The sequence below is a fragment of the Siphateles boraxobius genome, unplaced genomic scaffold (assembly GCF_051911475.1).
Source record: "Siphateles boraxobius isolate OS27281-9 unplaced genomic scaffold, OSU_SipBor_1 56, whole genome shotgun sequence".
Classification (NCBI taxonomy): domain Eukaryota; kingdom Metazoa; phylum Chordata; class Actinopteri; order Cypriniformes; family Leuciscidae; genus Siphateles; species Siphateles boraxobius.
The window spans coordinates 697521-721494 of NW_027509182.1; the positions used below are offsets into that span (position 1 = coordinate 697521).

General features: G+C 40.5%; 2 protein-coding genes across 4 annotated transcripts in view; both read left to right on the forward strand.

Annotated features, from left to right (window-relative positions):
* Positions 1 to 44: 44 nt before the first annotated feature.
* Positions 45 to 13241, forward strand: grk1b (G protein-coupled receptor kinase 1 b). Its single transcript, XM_077206291.1, is given in 8 exon segments — positions 45 to 743; positions 1723 to 1850; positions 3142 to 3204; positions 3206 to 3294; positions 3397 to 3480; positions 9397 to 9521; positions 9687 to 9888; positions 12474 to 13241. Coding segments are annotated over 8 exon segments (1674 nt in total). The 3' UTR covers positions 12758 to 13241.
* A 763-nt stretch (positions 13242 to 14004) lies between these two features.
* arhgef15a (Rho guanine nucleotide exchange factor (GEF) 15) overlaps positions 14005 to 23974 on the forward strand; it is a 61659-nt gene continuing 51689 nt past the window's right edge. Inside the window, exons 1-11 of one of the 3 annotated variants that reach the window (XM_077206338.1) lie at positions 14005 to 14166; positions 14370 to 14768; positions 16287 to 17000; positions 17395 to 17449; positions 18144 to 18208; positions 18736 to 18983; positions 19079 to 19239; positions 21320 to 21472; positions 21713 to 21842; positions 21946 to 22020; positions 22553 to 22645. In XM_077206338.1, coding sequence (XP_077062453.1) covers positions 14160 to 14166; positions 14370 to 14768; positions 16287 to 17000; positions 17395 to 17449; positions 18144 to 18208; positions 18736 to 18983; positions 19079 to 19239; positions 21320 to 21472; positions 21713 to 21842; positions 21946 to 22020; positions 22553 to 22645 — 2100 coding nt within the window. In that variant the 5' untranslated portion in view covers positions 14005 to 14159. The remainder of the gene's footprint in view (positions 14167 to 14369; positions 14769 to 16286; positions 17001 to 17394; positions 17450 to 18143; positions 18209 to 18735; positions 18984 to 19078; positions 19240 to 21319; positions 21473 to 21712; positions 21843 to 21945; positions 22021 to 22552; positions 22646 to 23974) is intronic. The other 2 variants (XM_077206339.1, XM_077206340.1) reach the window with 2 other exon arrangements.

The following is a 23974-nucleotide window of genomic DNA, read 5'->3' on the forward strand; positions in this document are numbered from 1 at the left end:
ACCCCAAAACTAATTTTTTCTTTATCTTTCTATTTCTTAGAAACATGGATATGGGAGGTTTGGAGACTGTTGTGGCCAACTCTGCCTATGTGTCAGCACGCGGGAGTATAGACGGCACTGCTGCAGCAACAATGCGTGATAAAAAATATCGCGCCAAGCTCAACCTTCCTCACATCAGACAATGTGAACATATGAAGTCTACAGTAGATTCTTCCTTCGACAGTACGTGCGTACGCCAACCGATTGGTAAGCGCCTCTTTCAGCAATACCTTGAAAGTGAACCTGCTCACAAAAATCCTGTAGATTTGTGGAAAGATATTGAAGACTACAACATTGCCCAGGAAATTGACCGGGGTAAGAAAGCACAGAACATGGTCAACAAGTATTATGAGTCGTCCTCCAAGAGCTTCTGCGACTTTCTGGAGGACAAAGCTGTGAGCAGGGTGAAAGAGGACCACAAGAACATTCGAGGAGATCTGTTTAAAGAAAGCGAACAGCAGCTACTTGTCCACCTAGAAGCTAAAGCACTCTGTGGCTTCAAGGACAGCATGTACTTTCTGCGCTACATACAGTTTAAATGGCTGGAGAGCCAACCTGTTACTGAAGATTGGTTCATGGATTTCAGAGTGCTTGGGAAAGGTGGATTTGGTGAGGTCCATGCTTGCCAAATGAAAGCGACAGGGAAGATGTATGCTAACAAGAAACTGAACAAGAAGAGGTTGAAGAAACGTAAAGGTTATGATGTAAGTGAGGGATGTAGTTTATCAGTAAATAAAGTTATATTGCTGTGCAAGTGAAGCAATACCTTTTTGGTCAATTTCCCCCGGTTCATTGCTTAACCACATAGTAGGTGAGAGACCAACTGGGGAAAAAAGGAAAAGAGACACATAGAGACATGAGATTAGATTAACCTGAGAACATGGTATTAAGCAGCTCTAATCATAGAGTATTTGGCTCAGTGCAAAGAGGCTAGCAGGCTCTGCTTGATACTCCACAAAGCAGCTCAGCTGCAACCAAGAAGCAAAAAGACCATTAAGAAAAAAGAAAAGGAATCCTTAAGGGTTAAAAGAATAGAACTCATTTGGAATTTGGCAGTAATGTCCACACAAAAACAGAAAGGAGAAAAGCCATGGAAGCTAGAGTTCAGTAGGGGAAGTAAGAGGGACTAACCTACTTGCCTGTAAAGGTATTAGAAGGCTAAATGGAATTAACCTTTTACTAACATTTATAGTCTCATCCAAGAAATGTTTATACTTTCTTGCTTGGAATTCTCATTCTTGTCACTCATTTTCTTGCTTATGATTGGCCCATTTAAATCCCTTCCGAGACTTTAAACATGAAAACGTCTTTACCAATAAATGATTGTAGATTTCTAAACTTCCTAGTTGCATCTACAGAAGCTTTTAAATTGATAAAAGCACAGTTGAAATACCATAGAAAAGCAAAGTATGTGGTTAACAAGCACCTCTTGGAGGAATGATTTTAGGAAGAATCAATTTTTGTTTGCTGATGATGCAGGATTTTGTACAGGTAGTCTTCGTCTCAATCAGCCTTAGCAAATGTATTCTAGTCCCCATGTTAAATCTTTTGAAAACAACCCTCAGTGCTTTTAAATAACTTTTTTAATATACTTAACTAAGCGTGACCACCATTTTTCAATTTTTTATCTCTTATCTTTTTTATTTTCTGTCGTAACATTGCTCATTTCTTGATTTCCCATAGGGTGCTATAATTGAGAAGCGCATACTGGCCAAAGTCCTCAGTCGTTTCATTGTGACTTTGGCCTATGCTTTCCAGACCAAAACAGACCTCTGCCTGGTCATGACGATCATGAATGGAGGAGACCTCAGGTCTTATGTATATATCTATGTTTGTGTGTGTTTGTGTGTGTGTGTGTGTGTGTGTGTGTATGTGTGTTTGTGGTCCTTGTCGCAACAAGGATAGTAATAAAATTAGTTTGACCTTGTGGGGACATTTTGTTGGTCCCCATGAGAAAAACATCTTATAAACCATACTAAATGATACTTTTTGAAAATGTAAAAATTGAGAAAGTTTTCTGTGAAGGTTGTGTATAGGGCAGGGGTGTAGTACCAAATTTTGGGCCCTGGGTACAAACCATCTAGCTGGGCCCCCCGCCACGTACTTTTGATTTGAGAGCGGAGACTTCTCCAACGGGGGGGGGGGGGGGGGGGGGGAGGGATGAGAGAGAGACGGAGACGGACTTTTGACTTCAGCTCGGCGTCTTCTAAGGGCCCCCCCCCCCCCACCTCGGGCCCTGGGTACTCGGTACCCTTTCCCCCCCCCGCTACCACGCCCCTGGTTTAGGGGTAGGGTTACGGTTAGGGGATAGAATATAAATTATAACTAAACTATATTAAATATCATTGCCATGATATAAATTACTCAACATAATATGTGATTTTATAAGTACTGCCCATTCCTATACAGTAACATTTACATACCCCTCCAAAGCACTTTATAAAGTACACAATGCAAAAAAACAAACAAACAAAAAAACAGAAAACGATGCTAAAACTATTGTACTTTTTTTATAAGCAAAAATATATCTACTTTATATTTATATATATTTTATATTGCAAAATAATTCTGAAAATAGGGAGTAGAATGTGTGTGAATGTAATGTTGTACAGAATATGTGCTGTGTTTCTGTAAGAATTGTAGCAGCTTAATATGCTTTATAGCTTTATAGCATAATATGTGGAGATAATCGTAGCAGCAGCATTGATATTGTGAAGGTGTAGTGTCTGCTTGCGTCACAACACAATTTCTCTGGGCTCGGCTCAAAAGGCCAGAAGTGCATGTGCACATAAGCAATGTGCATTTTTGGATAACATTCTCTATTCAAAACCAATGCAAATTGTAAAAAGTATGTGCTCCAGCATCCACAATACAGTAATCACCTCCAATCATCGCCTATATGAACATGGTTGCTTTTTTCTTTTCTTTTTTGCTAGGACCATCTTGTACCAGCAACAAACTAGTTAACAGGTTTTAAAAACTTGCTTGATCACCTTTAAGCTAATTCTATTTAAAAATGTCAAATCATTTCTTGTGTTTCTTTATTTTTCACTGTATGACAAACTTTTTAACTCTATCCTTTACTGATGCTCCCTGCTTTAGATTTCATATGTATAATGTGGAGGAGAAGAATCCAGGCTTTAATGAAACTAGAGCTTGTTATTACACAGATCGTCTGTGGGCTTGAGCATTTGCACCAGCACAGGATTGTATACCGAGACCTCAAGCCAGAAAACGTCCTACTGGATGATGCAGGTGAGAAATACACTGAAACACTTATTTACTGCTTGCCTCTCCACTTTTTGCTTCATCTCATCTGAATGTTATTTATTTATTTATTTATTTATTTTTTGTTAGGACATGTGCGTCTGTCTGATCTGGGGTTGGCTGTTGAATTACTGCCAGGAAAAGACAAAACACAGGGATATGCTGGGACCCCAGGTCAAAGATCTTTCAGTACACTCTAAAATAACATCTCCTGCATTGAGTTTTTTTTAAATGAGGGGGAAGGGTTGAAGGGACCCCTCATAACAGCAAAATAATTAAACATTTGAGGTCCCGTTCAGAGTTAAAAAAGAAGACACTATGGCTCATTTAATTTCTGATTGTCCATACACTTAAATTACTATAATTATATCAGTGTTTACCTTTGAGCTGACCAATTGTGTTTATAACATTCTAGCTTATTCTTCAGTTATTTTTAGGTAGAATTGCAAGTTCAAGTGAAGCTGTCACAGAAACTGTCCAGTTCATCGTGGCTTTGAGATCAAGTTAATCAAGTCAGTTTAATGCTATTAAACTAATATCCTGTTATACCTACACCCACTGGCACATTTATTAAAAAATAAATGGTTATTGATCTCAGGTCACTGCACATCACCTATAGTGCACATGAACCCTAATGAAAAATAAATATACTAAAATATATTTGAAATACATTTTTTTAATGCCAAGTACACTACAAATACATTTACATATTATGTACTTATGTTACGATGTGGTTTTGTGCCCTGTCTTGTTCTATGGTTCCCTGTCTTGTCTATTAGTTATCCCAGGTGTTTCTGATTTCCCACGCCGCCTTGTTTAGCTCGTTTGTCCCTGATGATCTTTGTGAGTTCTTGGCTATTGTTTAACGTGATGTTGGTTGTTCCTGTTCCCGAGCCCTGTATCCAGTCTTGCTTGTTCTAAACGCCGTGCCCGCGTTTCACTTCAGCTCTGCCGAGACCACGCTCCACAAGCCCGCGCTTCACGTCTGCTCAGCCGAACCCGCGTTTCACTTCAGCTCTACCCAGACCACGCTCCACATGCCCGCGCTTCACGTCTGCTCAGCCGAACCCGCGTTTCACTCCAGCCCTGCTGAGACCGCGCTCGCGCTTCACGAGTCAAGCGAGTCAAGTGAGTCAAGTGCCGAGTCAAGTGAGTCAAGTGCCGAGTCAAGTGAGTCAAGTGCCGAGTCAAGTGAGTCAAGTGCCGAACCAAGTGTGTCAAGTGCCGAGTCAAGTGAGTCAAGTGCCGAGCCAAGTGAGTCAAGTGCCGAGTCAAGTGCCAAGTCAAGTGCCGAGTCAAGTGCCGAGTCAAGTGCCGAGTCAAGTAACGAGTCGAGTGCCGAGTCAAGTGCCGAGTCAAGTGCCGGGTCAAGTGCCGAGTCAAGTGCCGGGTCAAGTGCCGAGTCAAGTGCCGAGTCAAGTGCCGAGTCAAGTGCCGAGTCAAGTGCGTCCAGTGCTGAATCAAACCAAGTGAGTGAATCTAGCCAAGTGAGGGTATCTAGCCCAGTGACTCGCTGTCGCAGGAAGAGGAGAAGGAGGACTCGTTCGGCTCGCCAGGCTCCGGTGAGCGTAACCAGACTCCTCGCCCTGCCTGCCCCGCCTCTGCGCCACACCCTGCCGGCCCCGCCTCTGCACCTCGCCCTGCCGGCCCCGCCTCTGCGCCTCGACTTGCCGGCCCCGCCTCTGCGCCTCGTCTTACCTATGTCCTTCAAGCTCTGGGAGGTCACTCTTGAACCCATTTACAGCCCGGAGGTTCCTCCCGTGGATTTCCCCAAGTATTTTTTTGGGGGGGGGGGGGCAGTAGGTACCCTGAGAGGGCCTTGGAGGCAGCGCTGACATGGGCCTTGTCGGTGCTATCTTCACCTGAGCCTCCTATGCCCTCGTCCCCTGCCAAGTGTGCTCCGCCCTGGTCCCCTGCCAAGTGTGCTCCACCCTGGTCCCCTGCCGAGTGTGCTCTGCCCTGGCCGCCATCTCGCCCTGTTCCGCCCTGGCCGCCGTCACGTCCAGCTTCACCCTGGCCGCCGGCATGCCCTGCTCCGCCCTGGTCACCCATGCTCCACGGCCCAGGCTCGCCTTGCCCGTGTCCTGGTCCCGGTTCCCAGTGCGGGCCTGGCCCCCCGTCCCTCCCCCAGGACCGCCCTCCTGAACTTTTTTGCTTGTTTTGATGGGCGTCGGGAGCCGCCCATAGGGAGGTGTTACGATGTGGTTTTGTGCCCTGTCTTGTTCTATGGTTCCCTGTCTTGTCTATTAGTTATCCCAGGTGTTTCTGATTTCCCACGCCCCCTTGTTTAGCTCGTTTGTCCCTGATTATTTAAGCCCTGTGTTTCAGTCTTGTCTTTGTGAGTTCTTGTCTATTGTTTAACGTGATGTTGGTTGTTCCTGTTCCCGAGCCCTCTATCCAGTCTTGCTTGTTGTGAAGTTTGTAGTTTGTTAAAGCGTGTGCTGCAGTTGGATCCTGCCTCATCTTTACTTCAACCGCACCTCGTTACAACTTAATATAAATACCCAGCAATTGCACTATTGGTATATTAAATTAGTACACTTAAAGTCTGCTAAATTAGAACAAATAATTTTGTACTTAATGTACTGTAGTTATCTGTAAATAGTGCTGAAGTTCAACTAAATGAACTTAAGTATATTTGATTGTGCTAAATAAACTTAATAATATACTTATGTGCAAGTATACTTTAGGTACACTTTAAGCATCTTGCATTTAAAGATATTATCCAGAAATCATATATATTTACTAAATATTAATAATATTTTGGTTTAGTTTTCTTTTTCCACTAGGGAAATGTAAGCATATTCTTGAACATTATTAATATTTAATATATCATGGGACCAAAGATGTTTTTAATTAATTAATTTTATTTATTTACTTATTTAGTTGCCTACAGTCAACATTTACTTAATGTCCTAGATAAACTTTTTTTGTAAAAATCTAGTAATCTGTAGTTTACTATTCCCATAGTATGCCTTTGTTACTCAGAAAACCCAATTAAAGATAAATTGATTGGTTTGAGTACAGTTCTGTCAAGCTAAAAAAATAAATAAAAAGCAACTACAACTTTGACGCTTCAAAAAATTCAGAGATTGTCTAACTAATCCACATAAATTGTATGGTTTTGTCTAAATTTTCTGATGAGACACGATCGCTTTATATGATGAACATTTTAGACTAATTTAGGCTTTTATTCATATTTTAAACATTGATCAGCAAACATAAACAGAAGCTCAATCATACTTGCTTGACGCGCGAGAACAAAACTTATTGGTTCTTGTCAAGTCAAGTCACCTTCATTTATATAGTGCTTTTAACAATATTATAGATTGTTTCAAAGCAGCTTTACAGTGATAATAGGAAATTACAGAAACAGAGATTGTTTTGGCTTTACAGCAGCTCTAGAATAAAGTTATTGTCCAGGTAAAGTTGGTTTTGATTGATTGAAACTTGTGGAAGCTAAAACGTTCTGCTTGACACACGAGAATGAACCTCAGTGGTTCTCGCACATCAAGCAAGCATGCTTAAGCTTGGGTTTACCATAACTGATGTGTGTGCACAGATTAGTAAAATATATACAAATATAAACATATGTGAATAAAAGCCAAAATTAATTCTTTTCATTCAATAAAGTGAATAAAGTGATCGATGTTTCGTGTGTGTCCCTTTAAATGCAATTGGGCTGCTGCTCCAGGCACAGATGGCGGAGCTTCAATAGCTTATGTGTGTTAGCAGCTCTAATAACCTCACGCAGAAAAGCACTAATATGTCAGAAACTGTTCTGTTTAAACTGGAGTTGGACAATAATGGAGAGACTCAAGAAGAAGTGACAACATGTAAATTGCAACAGGACGTTTCTGAATGGTTAGTTGATGAATTTATGTTGCTGATGGGGAGTTATCTTCAATTACCATATTCTGTCATGATAATCATTAAAATCGCTTGTGTGGGAACTGTTGTAAGATGCCTACAGATTAACATGTTATTGCATATGTGTTTCGTATAGTATTGCATGTGAAAAGACGAATGCGGCAGCTTGAGCAGACTCACAAATGTGTTTTACTACAACAACTCTTCCTCTTCTCAACATGGACGGCATGTTCCCGTGGGTGGGTTTATGCAAATTTTGGGGTTAGTGATATCACTAACCCGGGAGGAATGTTGTGTAGTCCCTACCAGCCATTTGTTGTAGTCCTTAAAAAAACGATTTCTTCAAAAGCAAATATCTTCCTTTGCTTTGAACTTTGATCGTTGTAACTTTGCAGACGTTGTTTATGCTCAAACAGCAACATTACACACTAACTAAAGTTAGAAAAGTAAAATCATAATCAACCACCCCTTTAAATTGATGTGGTCAAAAATAAAGAGGTTCAAATGTACCACCCAAGGTCTTCTGGATCACACCTTGCTTTTAAAGATCTGCATTGATGGCAGCCACACATACTTTAAGAGCGAAAGGTGTGTGCCCACTGTCCTGTCGGTCCTGCAGAAATGACAAATGACAGGATCAGGGAAACAAGTTGACTTCTGCCTCCCCGAACAGACTCAAAATCAGCTGGACTGTCTGGGGATGTAGTCGTTACTCTCCATGTTTATACCTTCCCTTGATAACAGGTCCGCGCTGCAGTTCAGGTGGCCGGGATCATGGACTGCCAGGGAGCCAGCACATTCATGCAGCTGCAAGCCATGAAGACATGCGTCTGGTCAATCCACCACGCCCTGCGAGGCACAGGGGCTTTTATCCAAAGCTAAAGTGATCTCATATACAGCAGGCCCAAGCGAAAAATGGTCGCAGCAGCTGCCATCACCCCCAACACCTTCGGAAAATTCTTCAGATTCAAAGACCTCTCTGGCTTGAACAAAACGATTAGCCAGCACAATTTGAGAATGGGTCATCATTAACCAATTGTAATTCATCATTAAAGCGAAAGTAATTCAGAATACAAATTCATTCCACTCAGTCAAATAAGGGATAAAAGTGCATTCAAAACCACATGCCTATAGACTTTCTCTATCATACTTACCATATCGACCCAGCCGGCAGTGCACGGCACACATTCATGCAGTGCTAGTGGGGCTGCCCTGCTTCGTGTTGAACTACTCCCAGAACTGTCGTACACGACTGTGTTCACAAACAGCAGGCATTCACCTCCGAAAGCAAGATAACATGACCACATTTATTGTGTTTGGTCTATGTGCTCTGAGGCGCAAGTCATTTATTATACACGAAAAGTATTATATACAGTGGTTTCTCCAAATTTCTTAGTGATCTTTAGCAACAGTTTACAAGGAAATTGCGATTTTGTTCTCTTCAACTCTTGGGATGGAAACAGTGCTTTATTTTGCTTGCTTTATTTTGTTCAATATTCCATTTTTATGCATAAGTAAATTTCGCAACTTTGGATGGAAACATAGCTAATTTCAAATGGAGTGGGAAAAATATGCTCTGTGCTCAGCATACTGCTGGCAGGCGCATGGGGGCTGTTCGTACTGGAAGGCGTGGCTTAACTCCCTTCGATCTCACCACCGGCTCAGACTCTTTCACAGGGGCTGAGGAAGTGGCAGTGGCAGGTATGTCATGTTGCCAAGGTGATCGCTGAGTGGACAATGATCTAGAGCTTGTGGGAGGGAGAACTCTGGCGCATCAGGGCAAGAAGTGGCTTATGGCCTTAGATTGCTTCAAATATTCCAAAAGCCTCTCTGAAAAGGTGCCCACGGTGTTGCCAAGGATGACACCAGTCATCCTTTTCTGAGGCCCTAGTGGACATGATGTCATCGTCCAAAGCACCAAATGAGATCAGCTTGCAAGCTCGTGACTGCCGCTGCTTCTTTTCCCACGGCTCGCCTGGGTGAGAGGGGGAAGCAAATGCCAGCACCAGCACGATAGAGATCCTGGTGTGCAGGACCCCAACTGTCATCTTCTCTCAGTGAGGACAGTCTGGTCTATCCAGTGCCATCTCGGTGTGGGAGTGACCCAGGCACAAGCTGCACGTGTTACGTCTGACTGGGAGCTGGATAGTTCCCCTGCTTGCTCGACATACCTTTAGGGCCATTTTCCTTGTCATGTCCAACTGTATGTCTCCTCCTCAGGTTTCATGGCTCCAGAACTACTACAGAAGAAAGAGTACGACTACACTGTAGACTACTTCACTCTTGGGGTCACTCTGTATGAGATGGTTGCTGCCAAGGGACCTTTCAGGTGTCGTGGAGAGCAGGTACACACACTCATGCATACACTTTGGCTCTCTGTTAAGGGGCCTTCACACAGATAGCAATTTGCAGTGACAAAGCTCAAGTCATTGATTATCAGTGAGAGAAATTCAATGAAAGTAATTTGAAGTGAACTCAACTTAACACTGTTTTTTTTTTCTGTATCATAGGTGGACAACAATGAAGTGACACGCCGCATTCTGAATGACCCTGTCTCATACCCCCCAACCTTCAGTCAGGAGCTCAAAGACATCTGTGAAGGTCTGATGGAGAAAGAACCAGACAAGAGACTTGGCTTTAAGAACAATGATTGTGCTGAGCTAAAGAACCAGTCCTTCTTTAAAGAGCTCAACTGGGGGAGACTAGAGGCTGGTATGGTCCATTAGAGTTATAGTTAGTGAAGAATGTACATCATAAACCACTTATGAAAAAGTCCTATGGTATTAACAAGGTTCTTTTATACATTGTATTCTTTAAAGTACCAATATGTAAATATAGTGGTATATTAATATGGTAATCATACAATCATATGATAAATATCATTGGGAGGGAGAGGACGCTGGCGCTGTCTGCTCGCCGCTTCTCCATTTCTGATTTTAACTTTATGATTTTAACTTAGCGTATTTTAAGAAAGAGTTTTTTTTATAGGACCTTTTTATGCCCCTTGCAAGTTTCCTACCTCTCTGTACCGCAACAATCTTTTTGACTGGGTGCTTTAGCAACGTACCTGCTGCTGCTCTTTGGTGTAAACACTGTGCTAACGCCACCAGCGTCCAGCATGATTTTGAAATATTCCATTTCTCAACTGCTGAGTCTCAACTGCGACACTGCACCACCTTGCATCACATCCATAAGACAGCTTGGACTTTTGCGCCGACCCCGGTACTGCCACAGAAGTGCTCGGAAAGACTTGGTTTATCTCCTGCATGGTGCATCGACGATCCCCTCCATCTGGTCTTCAGCTGCGTGTGTCGCGCTACAACGGCGTCATCAGATCACTGCCGCGCTTGGAGTATGTAGGAACCCTTCACCGCTCCTGAGAACCTCTAGCGGTGGGAGATATATAAAACACGGAGTGGACCACAGTGTACTGAGGAGCTTACAGAGACTTTCACCATCAGCTCTGTCTCCTGCCACTATGGAATTATTCAACGCACAATCCCTTATTAATAAATCCCTGCTTATCCATGACCATATTCTGGAAAGAGGATTAGACTTCATGTGCCTAGTGGAAACTTGGCACAAAACAGGCGACCACTCAGTACTCAATGAAGCTTGCCCTCAGGATTATGTCAATATGGAAAAATCACGCAGCTCTGGATGTGGGGGTGGTTTGGCCGTAATCTATCGGGATGAACTGAAACTCTCTCCCTTGCCACTGCCTGATCTTACCTGAATGGAATGTTTAGCCTTCAAATGTAAACCTCCATATTCCATGACAGTGCTTCTCATATACCGTCCCCCCAAACCACACTCCTCATTTCTCCCTGAAATACATGATCTACTTACATCACTCTGTTCCATGGTAACCAGGATTGTTATTCTTGGTGATTTTAATATCCATATTGACAAGCCCTCCGGTCATCTTGCAACAGAGTTCATGAGTCTGATCGATTGTCTTGGTCTCCAGCAAAATGTGAAGGCTCCTACACACACCAACGGCCACACCTTAGATCTTGTCATTACTGGTGAAAAATCTGGGTGTGTCTGATCACAAGTTGGTCTCTATGGCCCTTATATTCTCACTGCCCATCATTAGACCAAAGCGCCAAATATCTTTCCGGAACTGGAAGCAAATAAACACAACTTCCTTCACCGCAGACCTTCAGTCCAATATAAACTGCCCAGTCTCTACAACAGTGGACGGACTAGTGGATCACTACAATACATCATTGAGCAGTGTTTTTGACTGCCATGCCCCTGTCAGGACACGGGAAGTTAACTTCAAACGCTCTGCACCCTGGTTCACGCAGGAGCTGCGGCAAATAAAAACTGAGGGCCGTATCCTGGAACGACACTGTAAACAGACTTGTCTAACTGTTCACAATCTTGCATTCCGTGACCATCAAAAGGCCTATCTTAAGTCTTTGAAGGGTGCACGCGCAAAATTTTATTCCAACCTCATCAATAAGAACACTGGAAATTCTAAACAGCTTTTTTCTACAGTAAACAATCTCCTGAAGCCGAAATCATCTATATCCACTGAAGCCACAGTGGAGCGATGCAACAGCTTCATGGACTTTTTTAGATCTAAAGTCAATAACATCCGCACTTTAATATCTGGCTCTCCATCACTGACTCCATCGTCCTCCAACCCCCTGTCCGGTGGATTGACGATCCTTCCGTACTTTGCCGAGGTTCAGCAGAGCCATGTTGAGGAAATCATCAATAAAATGAAGCCGTCCGCCTGCATCCTGGATCCCATCCCGACTGTTTTGCTCAAGTCGCTCATTTCCAGTGTCAGCCCAATCATCACTGAGTTTATTAATCTCTCACTAAAAACAGGCGTTGTACCTCCTGCCCTTAAAGCTGCTGTCATTCCTCCGATACTTAAGAAACCAACCCTAGACCCAGAGGGACCGAGCTTTCTGCTGAGCTGCACCTCGGCTTTGGAACCACCTCCCAAGTGAGCTGAGAGAAGTACAGAGCCTGGACACCTTCAAGGCAGAACTGAAGACTTTTTTATTTAGAAAGGCTTTTATGTGCTGATTGTCCTATTGTTTTTATTGTTTTTAGTATTCTGTAGCTATTATTTTTTTTCTTTTAAGTAGCACACACTTTTATGAGATTCTTTGGAATGAAAAGTGCGTTATAAATAAAATCTATTATTATTATTATAAATATCAAATGACCATCTTATACCATCACTGGACCATTATACTTCCCTTTTCAGGTATTATAATTTAAACAGTTTAAAGAAAATTGTCTTTTTTTCTTTCTTTCCATCTTTCACACAGGTATGCTTCCTCCTCCTTTTGTTCCGGATCCTAAAATGGTCTATGCCAAGGACATTGATGATGTGGGAGCATTCAGCACTATCAAAGGTGTTGTGATCAACAACAAAGACAATGAATTCTATGGTGAGTTTGCAACTGGGAACATTCCAATTCCATGGCAGGATGAGATGATCGAGACAGGCGTGTATGGGGAGCTTAACATCTGGGAACAAAATGGAAAACTCCCGAATGATCTGGATCCCAACTATGTGGAAGCGAATGGAGGGGGGTGTGTGCTACTGTAAACTAGAAAGAAGAAGCAAAACACAAAATGAAAAAAAGAAACTGATGGGTGCACAGGAAATGATTCATGGTGAACAACAAAGGCATGAATTATGTAATCGAATAATATTTTTATACTCAAAAGGTCTCCACATGTAGACCTACTGTATGTACATGGACACATGAGATTCTTAAAACTATTACTAAACAGTAAGCGAATTACCACGTCTTCTCACATATTGTAAAAATGCAGATTTCCCCCCCCTGATATATGTAGCTATATGTAGCTTCTAATGCAAAATTATTTTAATGTACATGAGGTAACGTATATTTACAGTATATTATATTATTATACAGTAAATTATAGTATATTATAATATCGTATATTATAATTTGAATATTTACAGTTTCATGAGGGAATTTTTGGTCATGGAGGATGTTGCCATAAAAACAGGAATTAAATCTAGTAAATGTAAAATGAAGGAACCGAAAAAGTAACACATATAGAGGAAGCGAGAACCTTGTTTACTTTGTTTAGACAATTCAAAAGATAACATGTTTACTGTTTGTTTTTTAATATATGATACATTTGGTTGTATAGCAGTGTCATTATAAACTTGACAATAACAATAAAATAATTGTATGTGGGAAAATAGAGTCTTGTGCTTTTATGGCCAACTACTATGGTCAATAATCAGCTGCTTTGCTGAAATGTTTAACTGGGAGTTTTCAGTTAGGTTAAAGCTGAAGCAAGACATGGAAATTTGTTTCCACATGAACTGTCTTTTAATAGCTCAACAACATTTATATAATATAATATGCTCCTGCCCTCCCGTGACCCTACAAAGGATCAGCGTTTTGGAGAATGGATGGATAATAATATAATATAATTTCATATAATGTAATGTAATGTAATATAATATAATATAATATAATATAATATAATATAATATAATATAATATAATATGGCAGCCTTTGAAAATGGTGAACAAGAAACATATTTATTGTGAGGCAGGTTAGCAAAGGATGTCCTGCTGGTTAAGTTAATTAAAAAGGGGACACCAGCATCCTATACAGGTAAAAACATCCAAAACATCAGCAGATAGCTTCCTCGTGTAAGTCCCAATGCTTGTAGAAATTAGAAAAATTGATTTTGGATTATAAATTTAAAATAACTGCATCATCTTATGTCCTGGATCTACAGTATGTCACTATATAATGTACAACAGTCCATTTGGTGTGGTGATCTACTTCCCTCTTAGGCCATGTGAAAGACCAAAGGACAACATCTGAAAGGAGAAGTAACCATCATTAGCGACATTTATTAACAATACTTAGAGCAAGTTTGCTCACAAGCTAGGATTACACACCAGCGAAGATAAAGCATTTCTTGACATCTTGTGTATGGCAGCAATGATTGCTCAATGAAAGGTAAACAAACTTCTTTTCTTGTTTTAAAGATGTTGAACAAAGAGTGACAACACAGGCTTCATTGATCAAGAAATCAGCAAAATAAGGGATATTGTTACATTAGTTGTTGTGTTTGGCCGTTTAATAGTGTGTAATATTGTGCAGTAGTCCATGAGTATGGATTTTAATGTGTGTTGCTCATTTGGACACAAAAATTCTTTTAGAGAATCAAATGGATAAATCAATCTGTAAACCATCCAGTGGAAAACCTACCATTCCTCAGAAACCCAAACTTCCACCCAAACCAAACCTTAATGCTTTACACCAGTCAAGCCTCTTTGGTTCATCTAGCAGAGTGGCTCAGGATTTGCTTAACTTTGAACCAGGAAAGGGCAAGCAAACAGAAATAAACTTCAACAATAAAGAAAGAAGATACTCTGAAGATATGAGCCAAAATATAAGGGCTTTGGTGGTTGAAGCTAGATGTCCAACCAGGATAGAGGACCAGGATATATCTTCATTCTCAAGACCTAATAAAAGTGGATGTAGAGTATGGGATAAAAAACAGAACCTGGAAAAGAATTGTCAGCTGGCAGTAGATGATGTTGATGTCGGTCGATCAGGTAATGAATTTTTAAAATATGAATCTGTGTGTGCTTTATATTGTATGTGATGTAGGTTTGAGTAATTCAATTAAATCAGTTGAATAAGGTAGAAGTAGGCTATTATATGAAACCAACATAAATACAAGGAGTACATTTGACAACTTGACACTTTCCTTTAAGATTTCCTTTCCTCTATTACAGTATGTATACCTTTACAGTATTTGTCATTGATGTAAATGCAGGTAACTTGCGAGGATAAACATGTTTAGTGTAGTGCATTACTGGCTGTTGAGAGCAAGAAACCATTGAGATTCAAGAGACATTTCAATGTTAAATGATCAAATTTTGCCTACGTTTGTATGAGTTACCGTTTTTGGTAACAAAATGATGACCATGCTTATAATGAATTTTAGCTCAATTTATATTTATTTATATTTAATATTAATAAGTAATATTAGTTTTACTATTTTATAAATACATAAAGACTCATTAAGACCTATACTGTTTTATAACCGTTGTAGTTACATTTATATCTATTGTATAATAACTTATAAGCCATGCATTTGCTTTTTCAATGTGCCACTATCCACTATACACTGATTTTTAAGTATTAATTAGTCAGTCGTATGGTCCCTAGTGAAAAATCAATGAACTAAAATGTATTTGAAATAAATGTATTTTATGCTAAGTATACAACAAATGCATTTACGTATTTACAGTGCTTAGCATAAGTGAACACACCCATGCTAAAGTTGACTAAAAAAAGAAATAAAAAATCATCTTTGGGAAATTGATCTTAATGCCTTAATTAAAAAAATGAGGAAAAATCCAACCTTTAAGGACACCAAATTTCTTTGTGAATGAATAATGTATTGTAAATAAATAAATGTTCTTTCTTAAAATACAGGGTGCACAAGTCAGGACACCCCTATGTTAAATTCCCATAGAGGCAGGCAGATTTTATTTTTAAAAATAAATTTTATCATTTTATATTTGATCATTTATAAATCAGTATATAATGGATTAACAGCATTCACATTGAAAAAGCAAATGCATGAATTACAAGTAATTATATTTTATTGATGTTTTAATATTTTTATAGAATAGTAATTTACTTATAAATAAGTATAAATGGGGCTATAATTCATAAGCAGCATAGACTTCACATAAAGTGTTACTCAATTTTGTTGTTACAACAAACTTGTTGTACAATGTAAAATATGGGTATTAAAGCAAAACCATCTTAAGACCACTGGCTTAGAGCATTGTAGAAGTATGCACTACAGAACTCTCTTTGGATAACCCATCATTCACAAAGGTCATGAATCCCCTGTCCCTTATCATAGTCATAGTTAATTAAGAACAAAATTAATGAAATAATTGGCTAATCTGATCATGTCCTCTCTAACCAATAAGAATATACATTATACAATTTTTAATAGCCTATTATTTTACCAGTAAAAATAATAAATATAATAAAAAAAATCTGGATTCTGTCTACTTAATTAAGCACCTGACCTCCCTTCATTCCTTCAGCTCCTGATGGCAGTGAAATGAATAACTCTGTGAGTGGCACCATAGAAAATCATCAGGGCTCCACTGCACCACCAAAAACCTCAGAGGAGAAACACTGTCATTGCATTTGCCACCTTCAAAGGCCTGGTATGAAACTTGTATGGGTACCTCTACAGGATACTGTAATTGAATCAAGGGAAATCAAGAGAAATGAGTTTCTAAAAAAGGAGGATGTTTTACACCTAACCAGCAATGAAGTCAGTAGACCACAGAATAGCCCATCTCACCATACAAAACCCCAAGTATTGCCTCCGTGTGTAAATTGCCAAAACTTTCTGCTTCACCACAGCCCTCACAAATTAGCAGGTCAAGGGTTTGTATACGCTGATGAGTCATTTCAAAACCACTCAAAACCCCCTGTACCACCAAGGACTTATCAGTCCTCTGATTATCAAAATAGCCAACAATATACACAGCTTGACCACCCTGATGCTCATATATACTTGGATCTTTTGCCATCAAACAACAATAAAGTTACTGCTCCAGCTGTCCCCCCTCGTCCTCCCCCAAGACTTCCTCGGCACCCTCCACTAAAGCAAAAGACAGAGAGGCGGACTTGTCAGCCAGCATTGGCCTGTGTGGTCTCTCTTCGAGGAGGTGGTCTACCTATCAGAAACACCAGTAATTGTGAGCGTGGAAGACTGTCTCATCCTATGCCTGCGCTAAACCCATCAGGTGAGCACAGAAGTTTTATTAGAGAACAAGTGTGCATGACTTTAATATTTACTGTGCACTTTTAATGGCTAAGATTTTGCCAAGAATGACATCTTGAATTAATGCCTTGTATTGATCCTGGAACAACATTCTTGTCAAATACACATAGTCTCAACCCTGTTTGTAATCAAATGTAAAAGTAACATTGTCCAAGCCCCTAAAACCAGCCTAGACCCTACCCTAATTGCTCCATATGTCCTTCTTGCTGAAGTTATTGTGGACATCAATATATGCTTTCAGTTACTCTATTTATTTATTTTTTCTTTCAAATATTTGCTTTTAAATGCTTTATTCATTACTCAAAAATGAAACAGATATATGGCTAGATTTCTGGAAAGCTGTTTTTCTTTTCTAGGTGAGAGCTATGAAAATGGTAATTTTGAAGACTGGGAGTCTATTGACACGAAAGAGTAAGTTTACAGTTCTAAAAAGTGTGCAAATTATTTTTTACATCCATGCGGGCTTTGCGGAAGACTGCTTCAAGGGTACAAACCACCCTGCTGAGCACACTTCAGAGCATTAAAATGATAAATGGGACGGCCTATGGCCTCGTAGACTCAGCGAGCACGCGCAATTTTAGTCCACGAGACCAAAAGTCCACATGAAGTGCACCATTTGGGACAGGGCCATTGTTGTTACCCATCACACACACACACACACACACACACACACACACACACACACACACACACACACACACACACACACACACACACACACACACACACACACACACACACACAAACACTTTTTATTCTGGCTTAATACACCATTTTTCAATCAATATTCTATGTGAGTTTAATTTTAAACATCCTCTTTCCCTGAAATAAAAACCTGACATATCCAACTTTTACGGATTTGAAAAAGAGAGGTTTCATTTCTGACTCAGTGCTAGCTGGAAAGTCTGGTCAAAGTGAAAGTACGAGGTGGTGAGAATTAAAAAAATTTGTCTCCCAGGTTTGTTTTGAGTTTAGGCATCTTTTTTTATGAGAAATTACATTTCAAAAAGAACACTCTTGTCATTTGGCCTTTATGATCTGTGACTGATACTAGTTTGAGCCCAGTAATGTGTGGCCAAGTTAAATAGTTGTGGGTTTTTTGCAGGCTGTGTGACAAAACAGAAAGTCCACGGAGGATTTCCAGTGACTGGGAGCCAAACAGTGACTATGGTGAGATACCTAAATGACTGTATACATAAGACACACAAGCACACGCACACGCGCACGCACGCACACACACACACACACACACACACACACACACACACACACACACACACACACACACACACACACACACACACACACACACACACACACACACACACACACACACACACACACACTCTTAACCTTAACCCTACCCCTACCCCTACCTCTAAACCCACTCATTACTGAAAACTTTCTGCATTTTTACATTTTCAACAAACATCACTAGTATAACTTATAAGCTGTTTTCCTCATGGGGACCAAAACAAGGAAAAGGATTTTCAGATGATGTGGGGACATTTTGTCTGAAAGGGTTTACCAGAAAAATATTTTCATCTTAAATCAAGAGTTAGTAGTTTTCTGGTTTATTTAATATAAAGGTATTGGAGGATGATTTATAGTTCACTGGATAAGTTGAATGAGCATTAGGTGCAATAATATTTCAAAAATAATTCAACCAAACTTTCTCAAACACATGTCATCCTTAGAACCTCTGTATCAGATCTACCAGGCTAAGGTCTCAAAAGAAGCCAGTCAGATCCAGACTGCTAGCCCTGATTGCAACAGGAAAAGTGTTAGTGAAACTCTGGGTCTTGAGGGTCCCGGAGGGCTGGGGGTGGTTGACCCCAGATCCAAAAGAGGCCCAGAAGAAATCACTCTCTGGCAAGACTTACCGGTGGTGAAGGAAAGTGGAATTTTATACAAACTCGCTCGCACTGAAATACAGAGACAAGAGGTTAGAGTAATAGTTTAACACTATTAGGAATATATTTTTTTTTTTGTCAAGTTCAGTTTGTACATCTCTTTATTTAAATCTTTGTGTCTTTTTAGAGCATGTTTGAGGTGCTCACCTCTGAGGCCTCCTACCTGCGCTCCCTGCGGGTTCTGAAGGATCACTTCCTGGTGTCACGGGAACTCAAAGAGACTCTAGTCATTCATGATAGGAAGGCCCTCTTTTCCAACCTCCCGCAGGTCTATGACGTCAGCGAGAGGTGAGAGAGATTATATTTTTCTGTGGACCACAAAATGAGCTACTCTTTTCTATTCAAAAATAGATCATAACTCGAACTCCAAAAAGGTACCATAAAAGATGTCTAAACTTATGAATGTTATACCAAGTCTTCTGAAGCTTTGTGTGTGGAACCAGGCCAGCTGACAGTCTTGCCTGGGCCCGGGAAAAGATCATCTTAGATGGGCCCCCACCCCCCACAATTTTTTTTATTTTTTATAAAACACCATATACTTTTACCCAAACGGAATAATAAAAACACGTTTAAATGGGTACATTTTCTATAAATGACTTCATTTTCTTTTCTGACATAGCTACTACAGTTCTTGTTAAAACACAGACATGCAAAATCTGTGCATTTTGGGCACTTTTTGTGTGAAATCATATTTATTTTTTGTCCATCAAAAGTGTGCTTTCACTTTTAATTAAGCATGAGCAGCGCAGCAAAAATAGCCTCGGATCTGGCCCATTATCTGTTCACCGATGATGACAGTGACGCATTTCAGCCGGCTTTTTATTTCTCATCTCCATAAATATATCTAGTAGTAAAGCTAATGCAAGGGCTAGAAATCAATGCATTCTTTGCTAATACTTCCTCGTCATCATGGAGAGCGCAGTTCGCACCGCTTTCTCCTTTCCACGAGCGCGTGCTCTCCCGTGGCGTCTGTCGTTGCTATGCAACAATGAACGAGCGCGCCGCGTCGCTATTATGAGCTAATATCCAAAATATTTCTATATGTGGCTCTTTCCTCCTTTCTTATCAACAAATGGATTTACAGCTACCACATCAGCAGCACCGCCGGTCGCAATGTCTCAGCACTTTTATGAAGAGGACGCAACTACACGCGCTTCGGGCATGCACGCGCACCAAGTACCGGGTTTGAGAAAACCTGGTACTGTGGCGTGACGTTTAAAACAAAAAATAGTACCGACTTGGTACAGAAGTACCGGGTCTTCGACAACACTCAAAAACGTTGGCTGGGCTGTTTCTTACCTTGCTCTACGTTGACTTTACTAACGTTAGTTCAAGCTTCACTTTAACCACCTTTTTTAAAATATTTGTTTAGGACATCTCGAAGGCCTCTATTTTCTTCTTCTCTTCTTCTCCTTTCTTTTCTTTTCTGAGCACCGGACTTGTGCTGACCGGACATTTTGAGCGTAACGTTATCCTATTGAACTTCAAATCAAATGACAACATCAAATTTTGATCAGTGGCCAAATCATTTTTGTTTTGGGGGTGGGGGGGTTCTTGACCACTATTTCAAGGACAATTAGGAAGAAAACAAATAAAAAGCTTTTATGCAACTCAAATATTAGATATTTTTTCCACAAATATGCCTATTTTATTTATTTTTTTAACAATTATTCCATAATTTAATGAGGGCCCAATTCTGGGCCCCCCCACTACCCTGGGCCCGGGACAACAGACCCGTTTGTCCCCCCCTGTCGGCGGGCCTGTGTGGAACAGCATGAAATTTACATTGTACAATCATAATAAAATCTTTGAAAAGTAATATTTAAAGGAATAGTTTACCCATAATGAAAGCCAATCATATACTAAAAAAAAATAATAAAATTAGCCCACATAACTCATGCACTATATTCCAAGTCTTCTGGATCTAGGCATGGGCAGGGGTGGACTGAGCCCACCTAAATGTCTGCCTTGCCCACCCAATCAGAATTTAGGCACAGATAGTGTTTATCTTTATTTGTATGATTTGTGCATTGATTAAAAACAATCTGAGGCAGGCTGTGTGTTGAGAAATTTTGATAAAGGGCTGTAGAATGCCCCAACCAATCAAAAATTTAACACCAGAAAATTGCAGTGTTTTCTGTTAATAGCTGAATGTAACAGCATGGTGTGTTATACACTCACTCCTCAGTCTGTAGCGGAAAAGCAGTGGCTGGCAATTACACAAGCTATAACAGGCAGAAATGTTTGTGTGCTATCAAGACAATAACCTGCACCAGGGCCCCAATTATCATTTTTGAGTAAACTTAAACTTTAACCAAATAACTACCCCACGACCATGGGAATGAATAAACATATCTGTTCTTCTTAGGTTTATAGGTGATCTGCTGAAGCGAGTGGATGAGAATGTGGTGATATCTGACGTGTGTGACATCATTTATGAGCATGCAGAGAACTATTTCTCAGTCTTCATTGATTATGTCCGAAATCAGCAGTACCAAGAAAAGACCTACAGCAGACTGATGTGAGACTTTTATACATACCTAAATCCATTTGTAGAGAAACACACAAACACAAAATAATAATTCTAATCTAAAACTTTCAGCTTTGTTTTGAAATCTTCACAACAGTGAAAGCTTCTAAATGCTTAAAATATATTTTACAATACATTTACTTTTAGAGTACCATGACCAAAAACATACATTTTAAGTGATAATTAAATGTAGTGTTGAAGAGCATGTCTTTTATACGTATGTACTGGCAGGGAGAGTAACAGGGATTTTTCAGTTGTGATGAGGCGGCTGGAGTTATCTCCACTCTGCAAACGTCTGCCCTTCACATCCTTTATGCTTCTACCCTTTCAGCGAATCACACGCATCAAAATCCTTATACAGGTGAGATTTAACTTTATAATGTTCTCAAAAATAATGGTTCCTCTCATTTGTAAATGTGAAATGAGCAGATAATAGTGCCTGGATCAATTTCAACCTTTTGTAGAATATCCAGAAGCGGACTGCAAAGGGCACTAAAGAGGAGGAAACTGCTTCCAAAGCCCTTGCTTCAGTGTCTGAGGTAAAATGGATAAAACCAACATTGGCCTTTGAGTTTGATTAGTCGAGTGCTGATATCTAGAATATCAACAGTGAAACATTTTATTGTTGGCTACATATAATTCCAATGCTTTTAATACTTTGTGAATATGAATTCAGAAATATAGAACATGCTCATAATAGAAGAGGTGTATCCATTGTGTGTGAATTTCATTTTTTAAATGTAATTTTGAATAAATTAATAGATCTGACCAATATGTAATTGACCCAAATATCAATATAACATCAGATAAATAAATTAAAATGTTGAGTTGCAACTTTTCTTGGCAACATAAACTGTCTACGGATAGGCTAATGGAACGTTTTGCTTGATGGAAGTGATTATTTACTGAACACTGATGTCCTAAATCTGACTGTGTGTAAAACCCCTGTAAAGTGGGACACTAAAACTAAATATAAGCACATTTAAAAAAATGATTCATAAGTCTTAAATATATCTATGCATTTGTTCTACCGTTCATATCCAGCTTTGATCTCTCTCTTCTTGTTTGTAGCTCATCACGCAGGCAAACGCACAGGTGGGGCAGATGAAACAAATGGAGGAGCTCATACACATCTATAACAAATTGGAGTTTGACAAACTCAAGGTCTGTAAATTCACTACTGCACCCTTTAAAAATAGATTTTATAGCAAGTATAGCCTTATACCACAGTAGACTCTTTTCTTTAGAATACATCTACATACTCTTGCTTTCACAGAACCCAAATACCCAGCGCGTCACATAAATGAACCCGAAACTCAGTGTATAGGCTACTTGCATATTTATACTCAGAATATACATATTTATATACATATTTATATCTCAGAAATGAGAAATATATCAATAGAAAGCTTGAAATGTTTCAAAAGCTTTAAATGAACCGATACTTGGTTACTAACGTAACCTCGGTTCTCTCTAGAGAGGGAACGAGTATTGCGTAAGTTTAGCTTACGCTACGGGAAAGATTCATCTTCTCGAGATACTGAAGCCAAAAAATTATCCTTAATTTTGTATTCCTTGTCAACGCAGTACAGCAGCTAGCAGACCTAGAGCAGGCCATCTCGCGTGCTCATTGGCTGCCCTGCGGGCAACTGCTGCAGCCTACCAGTGAGCCCGGCGTGACGTCACGCCCAATGAAGGGCGCCCGCGCCTTCATAGCGTCACAGCCCGCCAGAATGGGCGTAGCTTAGCGTATAACACTAGGGGCTGTAGGCTGAATTCCCTGGTTTTCGTCGACTGAAGCGAAGTCGCTCGTGGCGCGAGCACGGCCGGTTACGCAATACTCGTTCCCTCTCTAGAGAGAACCGAGGTTACGTTAGTAACCGAGTATCGTTCTCTTACGAGAGGTTCTCTCGTATTGCGTAAGTTTAGCTTACGCTACGGGAACACTTTGTCAACGCCGTGCGCGCCAAGCATCCACATGAGACCCCGAGCTTTCAGGGGAACCCCATAAGTGGAAAAAATAAGGTGGCCAGCCACGCGGGCCATCACTTGTACATAAGCACACATAGGGAATACAGAGCAGCGCGACGGTCTGTATAGGCACATGGCACATACCCTACTTAGTGCAGCTCAACCAGGAGAGCTGAGTCATGTGAGAGTGATCTGAGCAGGAGATCTGGGCAGAATACACCTCTCCTTCAGACAGACAACAGTTTAGCCTGCAAGGCAGGAACTTCTAGGTTATAAAACCTGACAAAGGTAGACGGGGAGCTCCAGCCCGCCGCTACACATATGTCATGGATAGAAATTCCACTGGACCATGCCCACGAAGAGGCCACGCCTCTCGTGGAATGAGCCCTGATGCCCAGAGGGCATTGCAGACCTTTTGACGCGTAAGCGGCCGCTATAGCGTCTACTATCCATCTGGACAGGCTCTGTTTCGAGGAGGCGAGACCCTTGGTGCGCCCACCAAACGAAACAAAAAGCTGTTCC